Source organism: Hylaeus volcanicus, chromosome 5 (genome assembly GCF_026283585.1).
Source record: "Hylaeus volcanicus isolate JK05 chromosome 5, UHH_iyHylVolc1.0_haploid, whole genome shotgun sequence".
NCBI lineage: Eukaryota > Metazoa > Arthropoda > Insecta > Hymenoptera > Colletidae > Hylaeus > Hylaeus volcanicus.
This window is the reverse complement of record NC_071980.1, coordinates 1,815,610-1,836,916: the sequence shown is the minus strand read 5'-3', so window position 1 is coordinate 1,836,916 and position 21,307 is coordinate 1,815,610. Positions and strand designations below refer to the sequence as shown.

At 47.6% G+C, this 21,307-nt stretch overlaps 1 protein-coding gene across 3 annotated transcripts in view; it reads left to right on the top strand.

Annotated features, from left to right (window-relative positions):
* LOC128876261 (protein vein) overlaps window positions 1-21,307 on the top strand; it is a 223,278-nt gene that overhangs the window by 64,595 nt on the left and 137,376 nt on the right. Inside the window, exon 2 of one of the 3 annotated variants that reach the window (XM_054122465.1) lies at window positions 5,563-5,629. The exons of the other annotated variants lie outside the window; for them this stretch is intronic. Coding sequence (XP_053978440.1) covers window positions 5,563-5,629 — 67 coding nt within the window. The remainder of the gene's footprint in view (window positions 1-5,562; window positions 5,630-21,307) is intronic. 3 annotated transcript variants of the gene reach the window in all.

Below are 21,307 nucleotides of genomic sequence, written 5' to 3'. Positions count from 1 at the left end.
CGCGAACGCTGCATTGTCCCGCTATTTATACTCGAAGTACATTTTTCATAAAAGAAGAACACCTACAGAAATACATGGAATACTTATAAGGTTCCGTGCAAGTAGAAGTGGCCGTCAATGGTCATATACTCCACTCACGCGCACGTCCAGCGAATTTTCAAAATTAATTATCTCGGTAACGAAGTCTTTCAGAAGAAAATTTTATTCTACATTTTCGATTCATTTTCCCACGAGCAATTGTTCGGCGCTTTGAAAACCTTCGACGAGGTTCGTCGACCGTACTTCACGCGGCAGAGAGATGAATTCATTTCTCAGTGAATATCGTCAGCTTCGTCGAGCTGGAAATTAACGAATGCACGACGATCGTTCACGGACGGCCGAGTGACTCCCACTAAATCCAGTATTACCCTCGTAACTCGGAGGTAACGGTCCGCGTTCCGCATCTTTACTGCCTCTCCCGTAGTTCTTCTGATACCCGCGTCTCCGCGTTATCGTCGGGCCATAATTAAATTTAAGAGGACCACCGCCACGGGAAGCGGGAGTCCGTAAACCCTTTCATTTCCCCGTTTTATGCCCACGCGATGGGAATCCTCGACTCGCGGGGACGTACAATTCGGACAACAATATATCGCTGCGAACGTCCTCATTCTTTTATTAAAACAATAAAACGTGGCGCACGACACGGGAACGTAACAGTACCGCGGCTGGGTACACAACTTTCGGCATAATTCAGGGGGCGAACTGTTTGCTAGCCAGGGGAAAGTTAATCTCGAACCGTTGTCGTATTTTTGCCCCCAGACGGAGAAATATGCTCCGAACGTCCGTTTTACGCTACGAAGACAATGCACGCTCCGTCGAAACTATCGGCGCGGTTTATGCTCGACAAGTTTAATAAGATTCCTGACGTAGATACTCTAACGGAATGAAACGAATGGTGAAGGTGATTTTTAACAATTTTAAACGGGTTCAAAAATTTGCAGTGGATATATTAAATTAATATTCGTAAACCTTTAAACGGAAATTTTTTAACTGTATTCTCCTTTGTAAAGACCCGTATAAGTAGAAATACCGAGTAATGGTCGGACGCGTTCAGTCCAGTGTCCCCAGAATTCTCAAGGTTTGTTTTCTCGGATTCGGAGCCTCGTGGGAAAAGATTTATTCGCCTACGCGATATAATAATTCATCCTCTGGACTCACTCCCTCGTCCATCATGGAAATCTCTGCTGGAACAGCTGTACCGTCCCTTGGCGTAGAGCTGTCCTATTGCGGTGCGTTTCTCGAAAGGTCTGAGACCGAAAACCGGATTAGAATTTACAGCTCGACGCTTACAACTCTCCGCAAGCTCTCTCCCTAAAGTGTATATACAATCGGTTAAAGTTATTCCGTGCACTCGCCTAGCGAGACAAACCCAATCGGCGCAACATGGACCGATACTCCATCGAGCGTGAAATTTCATTTTATTGAAGTCGAATGCCCGGAACATTCGAAGGTTTCCACACGAGTGACCGCCGTAACGTTAGTTTTCGAGTCGAGCTGCCAATTCTAGCGGGAATTCGAAATTATAGAGGGTGGTCTTGAAATAAATTGCCCTCATCCTGATAGACTGAGAAATTTAAATTCCGTCTGCTCGATCCGAGAATTCTTTCTTCGATTGCGGGAATGGATATCGGGTCGTTGAATAATTTATTTTATATAAATTATATATATATATATTATATTACTTTATTATATACGGCGAATTTAGTATATTTTTATAGGTAGCAGAAGTAGGTGGAATCCAAAGGTAAAGATACAGGCGAGATCGACAGCAGCGAAGATAGACTTTGGATTATATAGTTTTACTGGATTCGCCAGATTCTGGACACACCCTGTATAGGATCCTTTGAAATCCCTCCTCGGTTCTGTTCGCGTTCCTCCTTCGGTGAAAATCTAGGATCGAAAAGAGGAGGACGGTCGGAGCGCGAAAAGTTGTACCCCGACAGTCGGGGGTGCAATTAGCGGAATTAGCGGCAATTAGCCAGGGTTAATTCGCGGGCTGTTACGAGCAATTGGCGGACGTTAGTGGGTCAGTTTCCAGGGCTGCCCCTGCGGAGGAACGAATTTGAATATAACCAGGGATTCCGGAGGACACCGGCTTCCGTCTAATTGTCCGTTTGCTCGCCACCCGCTCGTATAATGGATACCGGGGATAACCGTATGATAAGGGAGTTAACAGTTACGCTGTCTTGACGCCAGCAGAACCAATCTTGCCTCGACTGACGACAGTGAGGCCCCACGAACTCGGCTCGCTCTGGTACTCATTTGAATACAACATAGGTGGCGTGTGCACGCGGACTAACCTAATCCACAGCTGGTTACTCGAATCACTGTTGGAGTCCGACGAGCTCGAGGAGATTTGGGGAGAAAAAAGTGTCTTCTTCTCGTTTCAGCATTCCTAACGTGTTACGTTATCCGCGTTTGTTATGATTCGCTTACTCACCGCTCCAAAGAAAGGCTGGAAAAAGAAATAGAAGATGATTCGCGAACGCGGATGAACGAACGATGACGGGAGGGTAACGACCCGCGAATTGCAGCCTCTCACGTTTCGTCCTTTGCGGCGTATAAATCAACGCTCCAAGTGGCCGCTGAAATCATTTTCCAAACAAACCTTCTTGGAGAGGCGATACCATTCGGTTGCCATCTCCCGAATCGCTCTTGGTCTGGACGTATATTTAACGACGGAGAGTTAACACGTACAATCCCCCAGCCATCTAAAAACTTGACAAAAATATTAATTTTCGCGACCTGTCCTTCCCCCCTTTGCATCTCCACTGTTTCATCGAGACTCTTCGACCGATTTAGCATTTCAACCCCCTGGGTGTTTGTCGACCGGGGGCGGTTTCAACGTCGAGGAAGCGAGAAACGAGCGTCCGGTGTTTCGAGCGAGGAATTCATAATTTCCAGGGGATGAAATTTCGCTGGGAGAGCCTTGACGGATGGACGTTCCCTGGCGATCGATCAATTAATTAGTCGGTCGCATAAATTATTCCAAATTATATGAGGTGCACCGCGCACCGCCAGTCATCGACGTGCCTCGAATTTCGCAGCCCGTTCGCCTGGAAGCTGGAACCCTGGGCTGTGTACACGCATTTATCCCTGTGCGCGTGTATATGAATTTTCCATCGAGCTTTTCCATCGTTCGGCTGCGATTTCGATTTCGACGATCGAGCATCGTTCACGCGCAGGAAGTTCTTGTTGTCCCGCGAGAAACATGAGAGAGTTTCTGTTTACAGGGGTAGTAGACGCTCGCGAAAGCAGATTGCTGCTCGGATAAATATGACGACTATGGTCGAGGAGCCAAGGGGTTGGAAAGTTTTTGCGTCCGATACATTGGCGTTTCCCGTTCTCGTTGCGGGGAGGAATCAAAAAGCCTCGCTTTCCAATGGCTCGTTAAAGTTTCAACAAGTTTCCTGGTTGTTTTGCTATTCCGGAGAGCGCGAATCAACGTGAGAGGGAAGTTCGAGCCTGTCAGTGGTACTAATTTGGGTTCAAATTCATTGGCGTTTGAGAGGATTCGGCGGGAAGAGACAGTCTTTCGATTAGGATTTGTCTAATTCGGTAATCGCGATAAGAAGCTGGAATTTACGATGCCCTTGCTGGAGACCTTGGCGGAGAAGACCCTTTGGCTAGAGCGAAGGGGCTTGGAATAAGTAGGAGACTCTAGCTCATCTTGTTAGGTGCAAGTGACAGGTCACTGGTCCGGAAGGACCTTGGGGCCTACGGCGCATAATTGGTAAATGAGGAGAATGCCTCCGAAGGACACGCTTGGCTCGAATAATTAGGTCAGTGATACCACAGACGCTCGAAATACTCGGGGCTTAAATATAAAAATCTTCCAACGTTAAGATCGCCCGTGTCGAATTTGGACAAATGGTCTCCATTGTCTGGTTACGTAATTACTCAGTCTTCTGTTTTTTCCTTTCAATTAAGTCCATGGCAACCGTGGCGGAAACGTCGCAGGGGCTGGTAAAGACTTGACGAGCGGCCATGAATATTCAATCGGTCGAGATAAGTTCAAGGAAGACACTTTTTCGTTCGCACGAGTTTCAATTATTATGCACCTTCGAACTGGAGGCGAAAGAACAGGGGGCTTTAGGTCTGATCACCGTCAAATTAATTTGAAATGCGAAGTTAGGGGAAGACACTCGACGACGGGTGCAAACTGCGAAGACAGAGAAAAGCCGAAAGAGTAGCAAAAGGACAAGGTTTGATGGAAGAAGTGTTCGTGAATTTTTTCGCTGTCAAAACGCTCCTCCCCACCTCCAACGGTATCAAATATTGACTTGGAAACAGTTGCGCGGATTCTCATGCCTTCGAGTGGGTTCATGAATATTCGCCCGCTTTAGCGTCGTCTAAGAGGGTACTCGTCGCTCGCGCGTAACCATATACCCGATCTTGAAACGACATTTCACCAGCACTCACGGTAGCGATTTAACCCTTAACAGCCACTGCAGCCAGCCGCGATGGGTGCTCGAAAGATTAGTTGGTATCTTTGCCTGTCTTCGACGACTCCGAGCCAAACGGAACGCCTCGCGGAATGGGGTAACAAAATTGCCCTTTCTGAAATGTTCTCGTGCCGGGTAAAGGTGGGCGGTTGTCATTAAATTCTTCTTAGTTTTATCGGAGGGCAAAACGCCTGTTTATCGCGAACGATACAGCAGCGGCACTCCACTTTCAGCGAAGTGCAACGAAAGAGCTACAATTGCGCGCAAGGTATTGCGTGTTTGCGTTATGGCACACTTCGAGAACACGAAGACCGCTTGTCGATGGAAATGGGTTATCAGCGACACTGTAAATTTGATCGTTGAAGGCAGGTACTTACGAGAGAGTATCGATTCTTTCGTGACAGAAACACGTCACCGACAAGATGCGACAGACGTCCGCGAGATTTATCAGACGATTGTCTGAAAAATCTTTGATGGATCGAAAACCACGACGACACCCGACGCTGACCGACGAACCGTCCGTAAACGCAGGACAACAAGCGTTCGAAGTTTCGAATTCCAATCTGGAAGATCGACGGAAGCGGCGCACGGTCGAGCGCGTCGCTCGAGTTTCCGTGCGACAGACTTCCGGATCGACACGCCGTTCGGCGGTCGAACTTGAGGCAGAAGTTAGCTCACAGTCGAACGAACGTCGTCGAACGGACACCCGTCGATTCAATTACCGTTGATTCGCCGGGTTACCGCATTTTAATGAACTCCGGCTCGCTAAATAGTCGGCGGTTCCGCTCTATCCGCGTCCGCGCTTCAGCAGTTGCCGAACACGGCCTGGAGGATCGTCAACTTCGGCCATCGCCATCGTCGCAACCGCTGTCGGAAGTTCACAGCTGGCCACGTGGGTTGTTCAGCCGGAGTTCGGACTACCAGCGCTATTTTTCTCTATGCGTACGTTTCGATGATTACAATATGCGAACTCTTGCTTTCGTTTAATCCGCTCCGCTAAATTATCTTTTTAAAACAACCAATTTAATATCATTTTTTATTATGAAAATAACAACGAATTTTTTATTTTTTGTTCCAGGTACGTACGACTTACCGTCTACCAAATTCTGGTACGGAAGCAGCTCCTTCTGCTCAAAAGTGGGAAGGTCAGTCGGTCCGAAAGACAGCTTCTCCGACAAATTAGAGATACAGCGAATGAGTGCAAGTATAATACCGGTGTTCGAATGGTGGTCAATAGTATTCGAATGCGCGTGGTATCCAATATTCACCTAAATCGTAAGTGCATAACATCCGCAGTCTAATGACGCGCAACGTCAAAGGAAACACGAGGATCCACGAATCCGCAGCCATTCGCTAATTGCTCCTTCAAAGTGTCATCGAATAACCCCGAATTAATTTCATCGTCGGAATTAGGGTCAGCGGTGACATGCTTCTCGTTATCCCGTCGCGGAAACGAATCGAGACACGCTTAGTCGATATTCCCCATTAGCGGATCCGTTTCCTTTATGCGACTCTGGCATTTAATGAATCAGATCCGATGGAACGCGATTTCCTCTGAAAATATACGACTTCGGAGCTTTTTTTTCAGTAATGGTTGATACTTAAATGGAACGTCGCCGTCGCCGAATCGTGTCCACTAAATCGATTTAATTTTTCATGTTTACACTCGCAAAGAGAAACAGAAATAATTAGTAGCAGGAATGCTTAATTCGAGTAATTAGTTTTATTCTTGTACAGATAATTTTATGGTAATTAAAGTATATTCGAGTTGTTTCGAAATTTAATAATTTTGCATCGACCCGAACAGGCGTATAGACACGGCACGCACGTTCCGACGAGCATATTTCATTAATTACAATAATCGTGATATAATAGCAGACATGGAAACTTGAAAAAGAACAATATTTGAACACTATTTTATTTCGCTGTACGTTTCATTAGTGAAATACGTGCATTACGTTATCGCGTTTCGCGAAATATTTTCAGAACGATATTTCAGTTCCCGTAACGATAAAATTATTTTTCAAGGAATAATATCGAGCAATGTAAATGGCTTCGGACACCGATCAGCGGCGTCGTAGCAGCCATGTTGGGAGCTTTAATTAATTAAAATACGCGATGCGAGGAACGTATCGGTGCACTTGGAAGGATGGAACATCGCAGATGTATTAATTAAAACTATTTTCAACTGTCGTTCGCACACACGCTCCGATAGACGTCTGGCGTCTCTTTTGCTCGATTGTTTCAACCCCTGTCAGGGTTTGTTAATTCGTTATTAAAGTTTTAACTGGATCGCCTCGCTCCCATACAGTTCGTTACACGATTCATATCGACGTGACCGGACATTGTGTCGGAAATATTGCCGCGCGAAAGTTATCCTTCTAGCGGGGGCGGCTGCGTTCCTGGCTCGGTCGCAGAAGTTCTCGACGAACGGGCAATCAATGAGCCACTTCTTCGACGGAGAAAAGTTTCTGCTGTCCTCCCTCTTCCACTCCGATCCTTGTCCTTTCGAATCGAACCCGTAAGCAGAACGATTTACCTTCCGTTTAATAACACTTCAACCCCCTTCGAGCGAAGTGCAAAGTTCCGAGAAGGGAAAATTGCGACAAATCGCTGGACGATCACGAACAAAGGAAAACGCGAACGTATCGTTGCGCTGGGCTCTTGGGAACCTAGAACGTCTCTAGATTTTCGGGATTTCTTTAGAACGTGAAGCGAGGACTCTCTACGAGAAATAAGATACTAGAATACGATGCACAAGCTCTACCCAGGGTAGGAATAATAATTTCGCGAAAATGGATATTGGTAATTTAATAAACCAAGAGGATGAATGGAATAACGGGGCGGAATAACAAACGACGAGCGACAGGAATCGAAAAACGCTTGGAATAATCGTACGTCACGTGCTCGCCATTACGGTAAAGCGTAACAAAACCGTAAATAATTGACGAGGTTGGCTGGCGTGCCGCAGATAAACGTCAGAGCATTTTCTTCTCGTTAACCGACCAATTTCCGAGAAATTACTCGCGTAACGGACGTTCATCGATACGGCTGCGACGGGCAGGGCCGGTGTACAGAGAAAAATAAACCCTTACAACACTTTTGCCCCTCTGCTACCACCGAGCGCCTCGTGCAAAAACGATGAAACGTCCAGTTAATCTATTACCCACGGAATGTTTTATCGAAACGTACGTAAACGAATAAAAAAACACTGGAACGAAAGTTATTTTTTCTCGAAGTGTCACTTACAGAAGCGGTTGGGGTAACCTTGTTGAATCAACTCGGAGCTGCCTGTATTCCGGGCCTGCGTCATTCTCATTATTCAAATAAGAGATTAAGGGGTGGCTCGACTTCTGCCGCTCCGCTTTTTCATCCTCGCCGAGAGGTCGACGGTCATTTAATTTTCCGACGTCTATTGCGCCCTTGTTCCCAGAGACGCGTCACTTTCTTTATGGGTATTTAACCCATCAACGTGGTCGCTCGCATTAAGCTCCCTCCGACTGAAATTACGGTCCGGTGGTTGTCAGGGATCGGTTCGCGTCGTTGGCGAAATTATTGACCACCTAGACTACGACACGTACTCGCGGTCGTTTATATCGGGCATTTGACATCACCAGAAAAAAAAATATCAAATATTTATTATATTTTCTGCTCGTATTTAGCGATTCAAAAATTTCAAAGCGATAAATTAAGATGTCAACGGTTTAACTGAATATTTGCCAGGCTATGCATTACTCCCGCGGGGCTGACGATTCACGGTGTGTTTATCGACGTTGTAAATTAAATTATTCACGGTGTTCGTGAATGGCCATTTGACTCATTCCGTTTCCATCGAAAGTGGTACACTTTTACACCTCCGAAAAAACACTATCACCATACGCACCACCACCGCATGTATCGGGTTGTCCAAAAAGTTCGTGTTAATTTCGAAGAAAACTTCAAAGCCGTTTTTTAACAAGCGAGATTCCAACTCCTAAATTTGTCATAGCCAAGGAACGGCCACTATCGAATATCTTCTCGGTCGCGTCTGTTTATTGCGCCACGAATTGCAAATTCTCCCTCCTGAAAGACTCCCGTCAAATAAATCCCCGGGGTTACCCGTATCGGATCACCCCTTTCGAGTCTGAGTGTCTGTGCCAGTGCAATCCGTATCTATCCACCTGTTCGTCACACTGTCGGACTCCCGTCGTCTCGCGCTCATCCTCCCTTGGAAGACCTCAGCCCCCGGAAGCCTTCTGCTACGACCTTCTCCGGTGGTTTACGGTCTCGAGGGCAAGTTTAACGACACGCTCGTCGATCTCCCTCGGTCTGGCTCCCGACCATGGTGGTCCCTTCCAGCGTTGTCCCTCACACCCTCCCCGGGTCATTAGTCCACCTGCCGCGAGATTTCCATCGCAAAAAGCACAGACACGAGCATCCGCGTGACCTTCTGCCTCCACGACACGCGCGGCAATATCGACCCCGTCGCGCGTGACTGTCCAGCTCTGGGTCCGACTCAGCTTTTTGCTCCGTTTTTAGCCAGGGGTAAGTTAGGAGTCCAACTAACAATTTCTTGGCGACCCACTGCTGAGAGACCTGCTTGAGCGTTTCTCAAAACTCGTCCAATATTACCGATTGCTTCGTTCGCCGATCGCTCGGTACTTTCGCACGGCACAGCCGCGTCGAACGTGTCCTGATTCGGCGATCAGCCGCGGGATAACTGGAAAAAGCTTGGAGGGATGCAGAACCGATAGGCGCGGCCATGGGTCGCGTCCCTGGAGAAATCTTATCGGATATCTATGCCAAAGAAGTTCGTACGTATCACGGGAAGCGGCTCGCGGAACGAGAAGAAAGGTGACTTTCGCGCGGGTCTCCGAGATTCCTGAGATTTTTCCAGGGCGTCCTACCCCTGATCTCGACTCGCCTTCCGGGAAATCCGTCGGCCCGAACACGCTTTACTCCGCTCGTCCGCGACCCGCAATCTTGGATTAAGCGGCGTAGCTTGCGTGCACACGCTCGCGCAGTAGTAGCATAAATTTTGCAGCGAGCCGGCTGACCTAAAGTCGAGCTCGTTCACGCGGGAAACGTAAATCACGAGCGTATCCGCGAGCAACCGGCCGCCGACCGTGACGATCCTCCCTGGGGGATTCCGTCGCGAGATCGTAATTGCGTTGGGACTCGCGGAGAGGATGATTGGGTGGAAAGCGTGGAGTCCCGAAAAGGGGAGTATCGCGCTTAAAAATTCAAGCACGGACCGGAACGGTAAAAACGCGAAAGAACTGAGAAAACCAGAAGGAAAGCAATATTAAAAGGGTTCACGGTTATGCAATTTATCGCAAAACGTGAACCAAGTGGCGACCGATGGAGCGCAAAGCGTACGGTCGCATTCGTTTATTACCGTTTTCCTAAATTGATTTCCAACTCTCGATGGAGCTCGCCTGGCGGAGGACCGCGCGAAGGGCTGAAGGGCCTCGAGGGAGACGACCGACAAGTTTGGTCGACCGTCGGCTGCGTGGCTTCCGTCGAACGCCCGGTGACCCGTGAAAATGCGAATGTACGAGTTCGGCAAACAGTGACGTCGCGAGCACGACTGCTGCGACTCTAAGGGTAGAGAAGAAGAGGGAGGAAACTCGATCCAAGGACGGACGGCTGGGAGTAGCAACCAGAAAAGGAAGAAAGCGCCAAAAGAAATACGTAGATTTCCGTGAACCTCTGTTTCCTTTCTTTCTTCACCCCCTCTGATCTCTTGGAAGTCGTCTGGATACGTCTACGACGTCTGGATCTTCGGCTACTTCGACAAGTCGACGACACGAGAAGTAAACACTTTGGCTACCGTCTTTTTATCGTAGTTGGGATTATTTTTCTTCCGGGGAACGCAAATTCGACTCCAAGAAATACCACGACTGAACGGTGAGCGACAATTTTTCCGAAAGAAAGTGGATCTTGCTGGAGAGCATTGGGTGGCCCGGGGGATTCCCAGGCTGATGCGTTCGATCGGGACAGAACTCGTCGGAAGCAGTTGGACAAAAATGCAGTCCCGAAACGAAAGTAGAGAACCGCAATATCCGTCGCGGTCCGTCGATGGCGTGGCTGGTCGCAATTCCGGTCTCCCAGCCCCCTAAAACCCTCTAGTTTGGGAATCCCCATCGGACTAGAGCGACGGAGACGGGTTGTGCTACGGGCCATCGGCGCGAGAGGGGGAGCATTGTCGTGGCTGAAAGGGGGCACATTGATATACGCTCGCACAGACTAGCAAGAAGAGGTAACGCATTACCAGGAAGCGGCTCGATGGGTGCATACGTTACAGGATCGCGCTCGGCGTACCGGTGAGTTAACTCGTACCGTTTCTACCTTCCCGGATAGTTAACTGTAGCGGATTCGAGTATTTCGATCGTACGTCAAGCAGCCCCGACTGCCCTGGCCGACGATTACCCCCTATTAGCCGCGACGGATCAATTTCTTCCTGGTATATCGTTTTAAAATGGATTTTTCAAGGTTCTTTTACCGTTTTAAGAAGATTTTTGTACTAGAAAAGGCCTCGAGAACAAGGTCCACAGCGAGTTTCGAAAAGAGCACGATTTCTCTGATCTCGCTTCTCGTATCGGTAATCGACCGTTTCCAATTTAGAACATTATGCTAGGCACTGTGATTGCGGGCACGCATTCGCGCGAGCTCCGAGTTGTCGGTGATTGGTCCGTTAGATTCGAACGCGTCGAATCGTTCGAACATTTAATTAGGGGGCGACGCGCTCGCCAGCGCGATAATTCGCGGCAGCTCGACGTGATCGCAGCGCCGCAGCGGGTCTCGTCCCGATCTGTCCATGAATAATTTGTCGCGTTCATCAAAAGTTCGAATGAAACGGACGCCCCGAACGCGTGACAAGTTATTTGAATGTTAAATGAGTACCGTGCGCCGGCCGAGCGTTGATTTGTATTTTCTATTAGCGTACCGAACCTTCGTTCGGGCGGTGGAGTCCTCTAATTTCCGTCCAAAACCGAACCATCCGCGCTATTTTTCCCTCGTTTATTTTCCGATAATGTAATCGCGATCGCAAAGAGAACGGTTTGCCTCCGTTGAAGCGAATAAATCACGATTAAAAGAGTGCATTAAAATGCGCCTGCGACGGCAAACAATATAAATTCGCTCGCGCCGCTGTATCGACAACGAGGAGAGAGGGTAGGCCGACGAGATCGAGGGCAAGCGCTCGCTCGTCCCGCCGTAGACGCGCTCGGTAATATCATAAATCGGACCGATAACAAATCGGCAATCTGTTATCGAGATTATACTCGATATTCCCCACTGGAAATCCTGTTTAAATGTCCAGCGCCGCTCGCCGATAATTACACGGTTTTGCAGCTACGGTAATTGGCGCCGATCGAGAAATTGTCGCAATTAGGAGATGAGTAAAGTGACACTTTTTATTGATTTCCCCTCGTTCCAGTCGGGTCCACTCGGCTTCGCGGTTCAGGAAAACCACCGAGTCGATTCCAAAGGGGACGAAATTATCGAGAGAACAGTGGAACGATTCGAGCAATTCTTGGATATCTCTACCACTTTCTAAATATTCGCAGATGGATGGAACACCCCGTACAAGTTGTGACCCGCTAATCCTAAATTACTCGCTATCCGGGACCTACTCGAAAACAATTCACCCCAACGCGACGTCGCATGCTCTAGCCGCGACTATTATGCGTCGACGTTATCATTATAATCATCGACGCTGCACTCGATGAACACAGGTGCGTCGAAACGCGCCACTTCAACGTGATTCGAAACGCAATGCATACGAGATCGACCGCGGTACATCTCGACCGGCGCATCGATGCCAAAAATACTCGTTTCACGGCGTATCTGCATCTCAGCCGAGTTTATTGCTTTAACTTTGAAGCGGTTTCGCGAATCGAGGTTCGCTGCGTTTCTATCAAGAATCCGCGAACGCGTGCCTCCTGTTCGAGGAAAATTAATGGATTCTTTCGATACTTTTTCCGTAACCAACAGAGGAATCATTTATTTTAAAATATGTCAAACCAGGTGGAGAACAAACTCCTTGTTGTATCGAAGAATTCGTAAAAAGAAATGAACGTATGATAGAACGCGCGAAGAGGGAACACCTCGAAAAGGCCGCGTGCGGTTTACAGATGACGGAACGGGGAACGCGGACGGAATCGCGCGAACTCAGGCTACTTTTTGCTCAGGCGCCTTTCGAGCGGGCGACGCGTGAAATGGAACCCGCGGTCCGCGACAGCGGGGGCCGAGAAAAAACTCCGCGTAATTTATTAGAATTCCAATCTCTGTTTCATGTAAAACACGCGCTCGGCGTGTTTTTATTGCGTTTCCCGGTCAACGAAAATATTACTCGAAGCACCGCTGAACCGCGACTCCAGACGATGTGTCTTTTTCGTTTGAAAAATATTTCATCGAGAGAGAGAGACGTTTCGTGGCCGGGGAGCGCGAACTTTCGCAAAAGTTCACGGCAACTTTTGAACCGAGCGTTCGTCCTCGCTGCGATTATCCGCTTCGCAATTTAATCGCGACAGACAAAAATTTATAATTGCTACTTTTGCGCGACAAGCGAGTTCGCGCGAGAGAAGCGTAATCGGTCTCGAATCGAAATCTAGTCGTTGAACTTTGAGAAGCCTCGAGGAAATATTAGTCCGAAAAGTAATCAAAATATTTTGGGCTTTGAAAAGATTTTCCATGAAAAATCGAAGGACTTTTTTTAGAAAGGGAATCGAACAATTGCCTTTACGCTGGCAAAACGCTGTCGAATATTTTCATTCGAAAAATGAATGCTGCAGTGAAAGAAGCGAAAAGGTAACGAATGGACCAGCTACCTAAGACTTAATATAGAGAGAGACCAGACAGAAATAGGAGGCTCTTCCAGGGTGCAGTTGAAGCGCACAGGGTCGTCCAATTTTATAAAAGCCCCTGATATTTCGACTAAAACGAGTATCGTGGAAAATTGTGTTACATCTCCGCTCTTTCCGCGGGGGACGATTATTCCGCGATTGTTTCCCCCCGCCTCGCGGATCCTGCGCCCCGAGGAATTTTACGGGCTACAGCGCTCGTTCCCGGAAATGCTCTGCAACCTCGGTAAAAAATGGTCCAACTATTAACTATCGCTCGATTTTATTCACCCTTAATTTCCCCTGGGAATTGAATGCCAAGATTCGCGCGGGTTAAACGGAGCGAAGTCGCGGCGTGCCGTGAAAATCGCTTGTACGATTCCGCGCGAGCATAACTCCTCCGAAATAACGTCGGATTCCGGCGCACTGAATCCATCGAACGTTGGCTCTTCTCTAGTCCCGGGGGTTGGGAATGCAATTCTATTCGAAATTTACATTTGTCCTTCGGTTGAAGAATCCTCGATTTGGCATTGTCTCATTGTTAGCCCCTCTTTTACTTCCGCTCCACAGAATTGCGCTCGTCTTATTTTTATTTCATCTTCCACGTTCGAGTCTCTGTATTTTGATTTAATTTGCAAAGCTATCGGAACTAATGCAGCGAGACTCTTCGAGATGCAATACGATTCAACAATAGTAGCTCGAGTCTTCGGTGGTAAACGTTTCCGTAGCCAGTCTGATGTCTCGTGGGATAAATTATAAGCTCGAGCTGGCCCGCGTAACCGTTTTACCAGGCCGTTACCTCCCCAAGTATGAATTAAAGTAAGGGAAAGCTCGTTTCGCCAGGATCAACCTTGAAGGAACGTCTATATCGCCTGTAGTTCGCGTACATGGAGCGTCGAAGGCACCCTCGAGACGAGCCGATTACTGTCGCGTTACACCCTTCATGGTCGGGCAACCGATGCGCATCTACCATGGAACGTTACCCTTTCACGTAGCGAAACCAGTGACGGGAAAAAAGGACAGTGCTGCCATACCAGCGTCCTATCGTTCCTGTTACGCTTAAGTCAGATTATAAGTTAGGGATTAAAAGCTGGGTCGGTTCGTGGAGCAGCCTTGCTACCCTCAGCTCTATAAAATCCAAGCTTTCTTACACTCGTGCTCGGCTCTCCTTTTTTAATATGGCGAGTAAACTCGTTAAATAAATAAAATATGAAATTGTTTCGCGCCATGGTAACAGGGGCAGAGCCGAGGGTTAAGAGCCCGACGTGAAAGCACGAATTTATAAGGATTAAAGCGCAAAGCCCGGCGAAAGGGTCGCCGGAGGCGTAGCGCGAAACGAAACGAAAAGTAGCGAGGCGTTAGGGTGTTTTCTATAGGCTCTCTTTTTTCCAGGTCACGGGAGGGGCGCGTAAATTGTCTCCTCCACCTATGCTCCGCGCGAATCCCTCGTCCTTGTTAAGGTAATCCCGCGGGGAGGTCGGAGAGGGCGCGGGGGTCTCTTACATACTCATTAACGCGGACTGCCGAGATTATCTTTGTGCTTTATTAATGCGCCGAGTAATTAACCGCCGGTATAAACTACTTCTGGACGTCGCTAAATGCGAAATATTCCGCGGCGATTCGAAACTTCACGCGGACACTCCCCGGTTGATAAAAATCGCGCGATTATTCATAATTAAGGCCGCGCTTTCTCGCATCCCAACCGCCCCATCCCGATGTGACGTAACTTTTTCCAAGTCAGGTCATCCAATTAATTTTTACGACGACAGGTTGGGAAGGAACAACCCTTGGCTAGTCTTTGGCGCAGGGTCTCCGAGTTTCGGCGACTCTTCGGCCCGATCAAAGCTTTCCTTTTCCGGTGGAAAGTCCACCGAGAAGCTAGTTTCTGCTCCCTTGCCCTCGTCAGCTGTGTTTACGCGATTTTCAGACCGCGGATTGCTTTACTGGACGTCGACGTTCAATCCGAAGGTTTTTTAGAGTGCGTCTTATTTATAGGCAGCCTGGATCAAAGCTTCTCGGGTTGAAGTTTTGCATGTTTCTTGGCGAACCAGCGATTTTAATCATCTAGTCTTCTTGTTTGCCAATACAACCTTCGCGAAGAATGATTCGTACAGCGTTCTCGTACCGTGACATTCGCGAGCAGAGCCTGTCGGTGGGAGACGACTCGTGTGGTAGCTGTCGGTGAAAGTGCAAGCAAACACGCAGTCGAGCGACGTCTGGTGCGTTCGGTAATCCGAGCGACGACAACTGGTGCGCCGCGACGGGAGCTTCTCGTGGAAATTACGCGCTCTCATGCTGGAGAACTAACTTCGGAACTTTTCGATGTCCCACGTTTCTTGCGCTCGTACCGGTGCGGTGTACCGATTTGCCGCGTCGAGCACGTTAAGTTTTAGTTTGGGAGCACGTCGAACGGAAAACGGACTTCGGTGTTGGATCATGCCGTTCGTTATTAACCCTTTGCACTTCTAAGGCCACCTGGTCGGGCACTTGAAGGCGTCCTGCACCTACTGCAAATAAAATGTCGAAGAGAACATCGAGAAAAAGAAGTGAAAATTTTGATAATGTAAAGTTTTTCGTGGCCATTCCATAATTAGGAAATCTATGAAAAATTGACCTACCAAATTGCTTGGAGTGCAAAGGGTTAAACAATAACAACGACAACGCGTCGTTGACTTTTGCGAGCCTCGAGAACCTGATTGAGAGAATTCTTGTCCTCCTCCACCATTCCGCGTATGAATTATATATAAGCAGTTGAAAATTTCGCGGCACGACGGTTCACGTCACCGCTCCTGTACGTCAGCCATGAAGATGAAATTCGAGACTGCTTCTTCTCTGAATCGACGGCGAAATACGTCGAGCATCGTCTGGGGCGACGAGAGGACGCGTCGGAACGCGGTTCCGTTGAACGATTCACGCATGGATGATCTCGAGACGCCACCCAAGCCCCGTTTCATCCTCCATCGAAACGAGACACGACGACTGCGATGTTAAATTTCCCGACGCAATTTTATAACTGTTAAGTTATCGCTCGAAGCGACGGGAATAAAGTTCAACTCGGTGATGGAAATAAGGTCTCCGATAATCCCTCCACCGCTAACGCGACACAGCTACCACTCGCGTTTCTAGAGTTACTCCTAGAAACTTGCGATAGGGCCACTCTTGCAAGATTTACGCGAACGTGTTTCCGATGTACAGGGCAGAAGCCCATCACGGTAAGGGCCGCTATTTTTCAGAAAGTTCCGAGGACTCTGCGTGGTCGCCGGTGAAAGTTACCATAGTTCTCGCGAGTTGGCCAGCAATTTTCCCTCGGAAGTTTATCTATGAACGACTCATCGAAATTTATGTGAGACGATACAGCGATCGTGCCATTTTTCAACGACTCTGCATCGCCAAAACTTGCCTACTGCGTATTCGACGATATCAATACTCTACATTAGCGTAACGCGTGTACCGAGTTTTAACGATGTTCTCTCAAAACTGGATCGTCTTAAATAATCTGATCCTAGAGGAGCCCTCTGCGCCGTGTTACGTGTTGAATTACAGCGTGTCTGCGGTGGTTTAATCGACGCTTCGCCGTCGAGTATCACGGTTTAACGATCGCTTCCCGCGGAAACGTTAAAACTTATCGCGCGTAGACGTCGGAACAGACCGCCATGGGACAAAGACGGCGGCACGAAGTGCACTTAAAGTCCACTCGTTTCGTGTAATCGAATGTAGCGAGCGGACTTCCGACCGTGTTTTCCAGACCGCCGGGAATCTCAAAGTTCAATGGCGCGAGTAAGGAAGACAAGGGAAAAGTCGTACGACGGTCACCGTGACGCAAAGAGCATCCTGAAAGGATCTCGAACTCTTTCGAGTCGAGGGTGTTCCTTTATCCGCGGACGCAGACTTTGAAGCTAATAAACGTGGCATAATCTATGTCGGAGGTTAGAAAACGAGGAACGATGAAGCTTTACGTTCTAGTTGTAACTCGCCAAAGGTAGCAAAGGAACAGATTTTACAAGCTCGGAGTGAAACTTCGCAGTATTCGAAGCGCCTTCGATGTTTCTTTCAACTTGGCGTTATTTGCCTTCCACGTGGATGGCGAAAAATGACGCTTTCGACGGGAGGAAGGAGTGGGCGGAATTTTTTGAAGGACGCTAAGAGCTCCGAGGGTGGCGGTCGCACGTAGAGCGGCGTCGTAAAGTGAAAAGTTGTCGCACGTTGCATGGGACTCGTTCGTTCGTTCGTGGCGGGGCCATTGTTGGTTAACGAGGTAACTCGACACGTTCGAAGATAACAGGGTTCGTGCTCTGCACGAGCAACTCCACGGCAAAAAGTTCGCCGAGCTCCAGGGAGCTCGTCCTGCGGTCCTTCCAGCGGAGTTATGGGAACGCCTTGCGGAAATCAAGCCGCTTCTCTCTTTCGGATCGCGACTGAGACCGTGGACTAACTTCTGACCGAATTCCTCGAACGCATCGATCCTCACATTCCATTTTTAAATATCGACTATACTATATGTACGTGTAACAGTGGGTTCTGTCGTTGAGTCCATTTTCGTTGCGTCGACGATAACAGTACTTCATCGGAAACACAACGGCACGCATTTCCCCGGCTAGTTTCTCGTGTGTCCAACTTTCACACGTTGTAATTACAAGTTCGCGTTGTCCCGCTTAGGTTTAATCTCCCCAGAGGAGCAGGCGGGCAACGAAGCTCCTCGAAATTCCACGAACTCTCCTTCGAGGTTTCGTCCTCGTTGCGGCGGTGTCGTGGCCTGGAAATTTAGAAATATCGCGTCGCGAATAGCCTGGGAATTCCCTGCACGGCGCTCTCCGTCAAAGTTCACCTCGTCTTCGACACCTGGCGCCATTAAACGAAACATCCGCGGTGCGCCCGGGGCTCGTCGTTTCGCGAAAGGCTCCGCAGGGAGAGCGAGGAAGCTTCAGATATTTTCCTCGAGTCGGTGAAAAACGTCGCGCTTTGCGGTTCCAAGAACCATTGAACGATCTTTGAACGATTTTCGAGCGTTCCCGCGTCGATCGATAGGAAGTCGTTCCTCGAATCGCTGAAAATCATTTTTCCGCGAGTAAACGTTTTCCGTATTGGAATATTCGAATACATTGACCGAGCGTTGCTTAGAAATACCGAATGCCTGGTGACCAAATATTGCAAAATATTTTCCAGAGAGAAAGCCCGCGTCGAATTGTGCTTCAACAACCGTGAAAAACAAGCCTGCCGGGAAATTTAAACTTCGTTCCCTCCGCCATCAGCGACCGGAGAATGTTTTAGAGCGATAACGAATATGAATCGCTGGAAAAAACCATTATAAACGGTTCGCCACCGACTACTGAATTTTATTTACCTGTACGCCGGCGAGAACGTACGGTTCTTTTTTTATGTTTTGCTTTTTTAATGATCAAGCGTTATAATTGCAGTTAGCCGCGGGTATGGCGGTTAATATGGATTCACGGGGATACGGGAAACGGGATTTGCTAAATTTTTTTCCACCCATCATGTGCGTGAAGTGAATATTTACCGCGGGCCGATCATTAGTTTCCGGAAATGCGGCTCGATCCAGTAGCGTCCCTAGTATCAGCAACTATTGGAGCCATCCCCGTGAACCACTCTTCCTGTTCAAGACCACTCGCAATCTTTTCAATAATTTTCCTTTACGTTTCTTAACCCTTTGTACTTTGCGCTACCTCGTTGCAAACTGTGCGAACTTTTTCTTAGACTTGAGGTGTCCCCTCATAGGACATCCGAGTGCAAAGGGTTAAGTATATGTTACCTTCGAATCCAAATCGATTTGATTTTTGTTTGTTTCAGGTACGTACGTATGACTTGCCGTCTACCAAATTCTGGAACGGAGACAGCCTCCGGTACAAGTACATTACATTTCGGTATATTATGAAAAATTTTATAAAACGTCACATGTTTTTGTTTTATATGTATAATAACAATGGAAAACAAACGCAACACACGTATGCCTCGAAAGAAATTTTTTTATGAGAACCTGTGATGAACGACGAGATGGGAATTCGTAAATAAAGCTGTGATATACGGCAAGAGTGAAATTTGGAAATAAAACGGTGATGTACGACGAGATTGATATTTGGAAATAAAACTGTGAAACGGCAAGATAAAAATTTGAAAGTACAACAGAGATAAACGTCAAAGTAGAAAATATTGCATTCAAGATTCTCGAGCCCTTTTCGATATCATTTTCGTCGCTTTCAAATAATCGATAACAGATATTTTGGACACGTGTCCGCCTCGAGCGATTCGCGGCTCGCAACAGTAGCCTGCGGAGTCGTCGTCCGATCTGTAATAAAACCGATTCGAATTACATTGAACTGTTTGTTATTGGCAGACCTGACAACGTCCGTTTCCGACAAGCGCGAATATAAAAATCCTCTCGTCGTTGTATCGTGTTAACCCTAGACTACTAAAATTCATATTTGCTTTCGTTAATAACTCGCTGGTTGTTACGCGTGCTTTCGGTGTTATTTAGAATTATTATTCTTCTTCGAAACACAATGACACCGAATAACGTAACAGAATTATTGACACTGATTAGTGGTATCCTTGAGACTGAAACAGATTGTTTTGTTTCGCATCATTAGCCACAATGCTTACCCGACAGTAAAGTTACCGCGATGCAAATTGAACGATACTGTCTACGAAGCTATTAAAGCGCGACCGTAATCGATTTATTACCACTGAAATTAGGGTTGCAAAACTGGCGACCACTGATTATCGAGTTCGAAACGTTAAAGTTCGCGAGGGGCAGCCGTTTGCGTTTCAAGCGATCGTTCATTAAGTTAGCCAAGTCTTTCCTACAATTAATGACGCCAATATTGTCGAGTCAGTTTAAGGTTGCCTTATTCGGATCACGCTGTTAAATAGGTGAAATTAGCACGATAACGTCATCCATCACATGGTGCTTCCAAAGTTGTTATCGAGTTATGGTTCATACGTGGTTCAGAATTTTTTTTAAAAAAGCTTCTATTATTTATTTTTATTTAATTTCTCACGACACAACACGATAGTTTCACGCTCGACACTCTCATATTATTTTATTCGCGAAAGACGAAAGCTGAAAAATTGTTCACGAATCTCGCCCTGTTGATGAAACGCTGTCAGCGTTTGAACGGGCAAAGGGAGAGATCATTTCAAAAAAGTCGCGAATGGCTATCCGACTCGGATGAAATAGGATCAGATGGGAACATTTTCATTTAGAACTTTCGGGGCTTTTTGCGCGCTGGTACGGTTGCGGTTTTACGCTTTAAACGTTTCAAAGGCATTCCTCGGGACCATGATGAGAAAAAACACCGGTTGAAACAGACAACTGTCGGGTCCTGAAAGCTCATCTGGGTTTTGAGTCGCTGCATTAGGACAATCTGTTCGTACACGGGAATGAGGGAGAAAAGGGTTGCTGGAATTTTCCTCGTGTTTCTGAACAATGGAACGTCGCGAATAAAAGTGGCTGGTTTTTTGAAACACGGAGAATCTAGGTGCAACACTTTTTCAAAGTATTACTCTTTTTCATCAGCATTTAGGATAATTTCTATTTGGTATATGACGACGAATAAAGCTCATCTCGAAAAATGGACTCGATAGCTTTTAAATGTGATGTCAGATATTGTCAGAGGATCTGCGTATATCCGTAAAACTCAGAAAAACGAATTCAACGAATCATCAGATTACCCTCGGGCTCCGCACGACGAATGTTGCTTTCTCCCTGTAATCGATGTTTCGATTATCCTTGAAAAATATCGTCTAGTCGCCGCCAGAACACGTCCACCCTAGAAGCGTCAGATTTAGTGTTACATATTTCGGTCATAGCGTCGGGAGAGCGTAACTCATGGCATTCGAGGTGGTTTTCGATACGTGGCGTGGAATCGATCGCGGTCGAGGGACATCTCATTTCCTCGCCGTTTGAAAAATGGCTCGCGACTTCCGCGCTCGCCCCCGAAGGGATGCGATTTTCATGATAAAAATGGGACCGTGTCAGCCAAC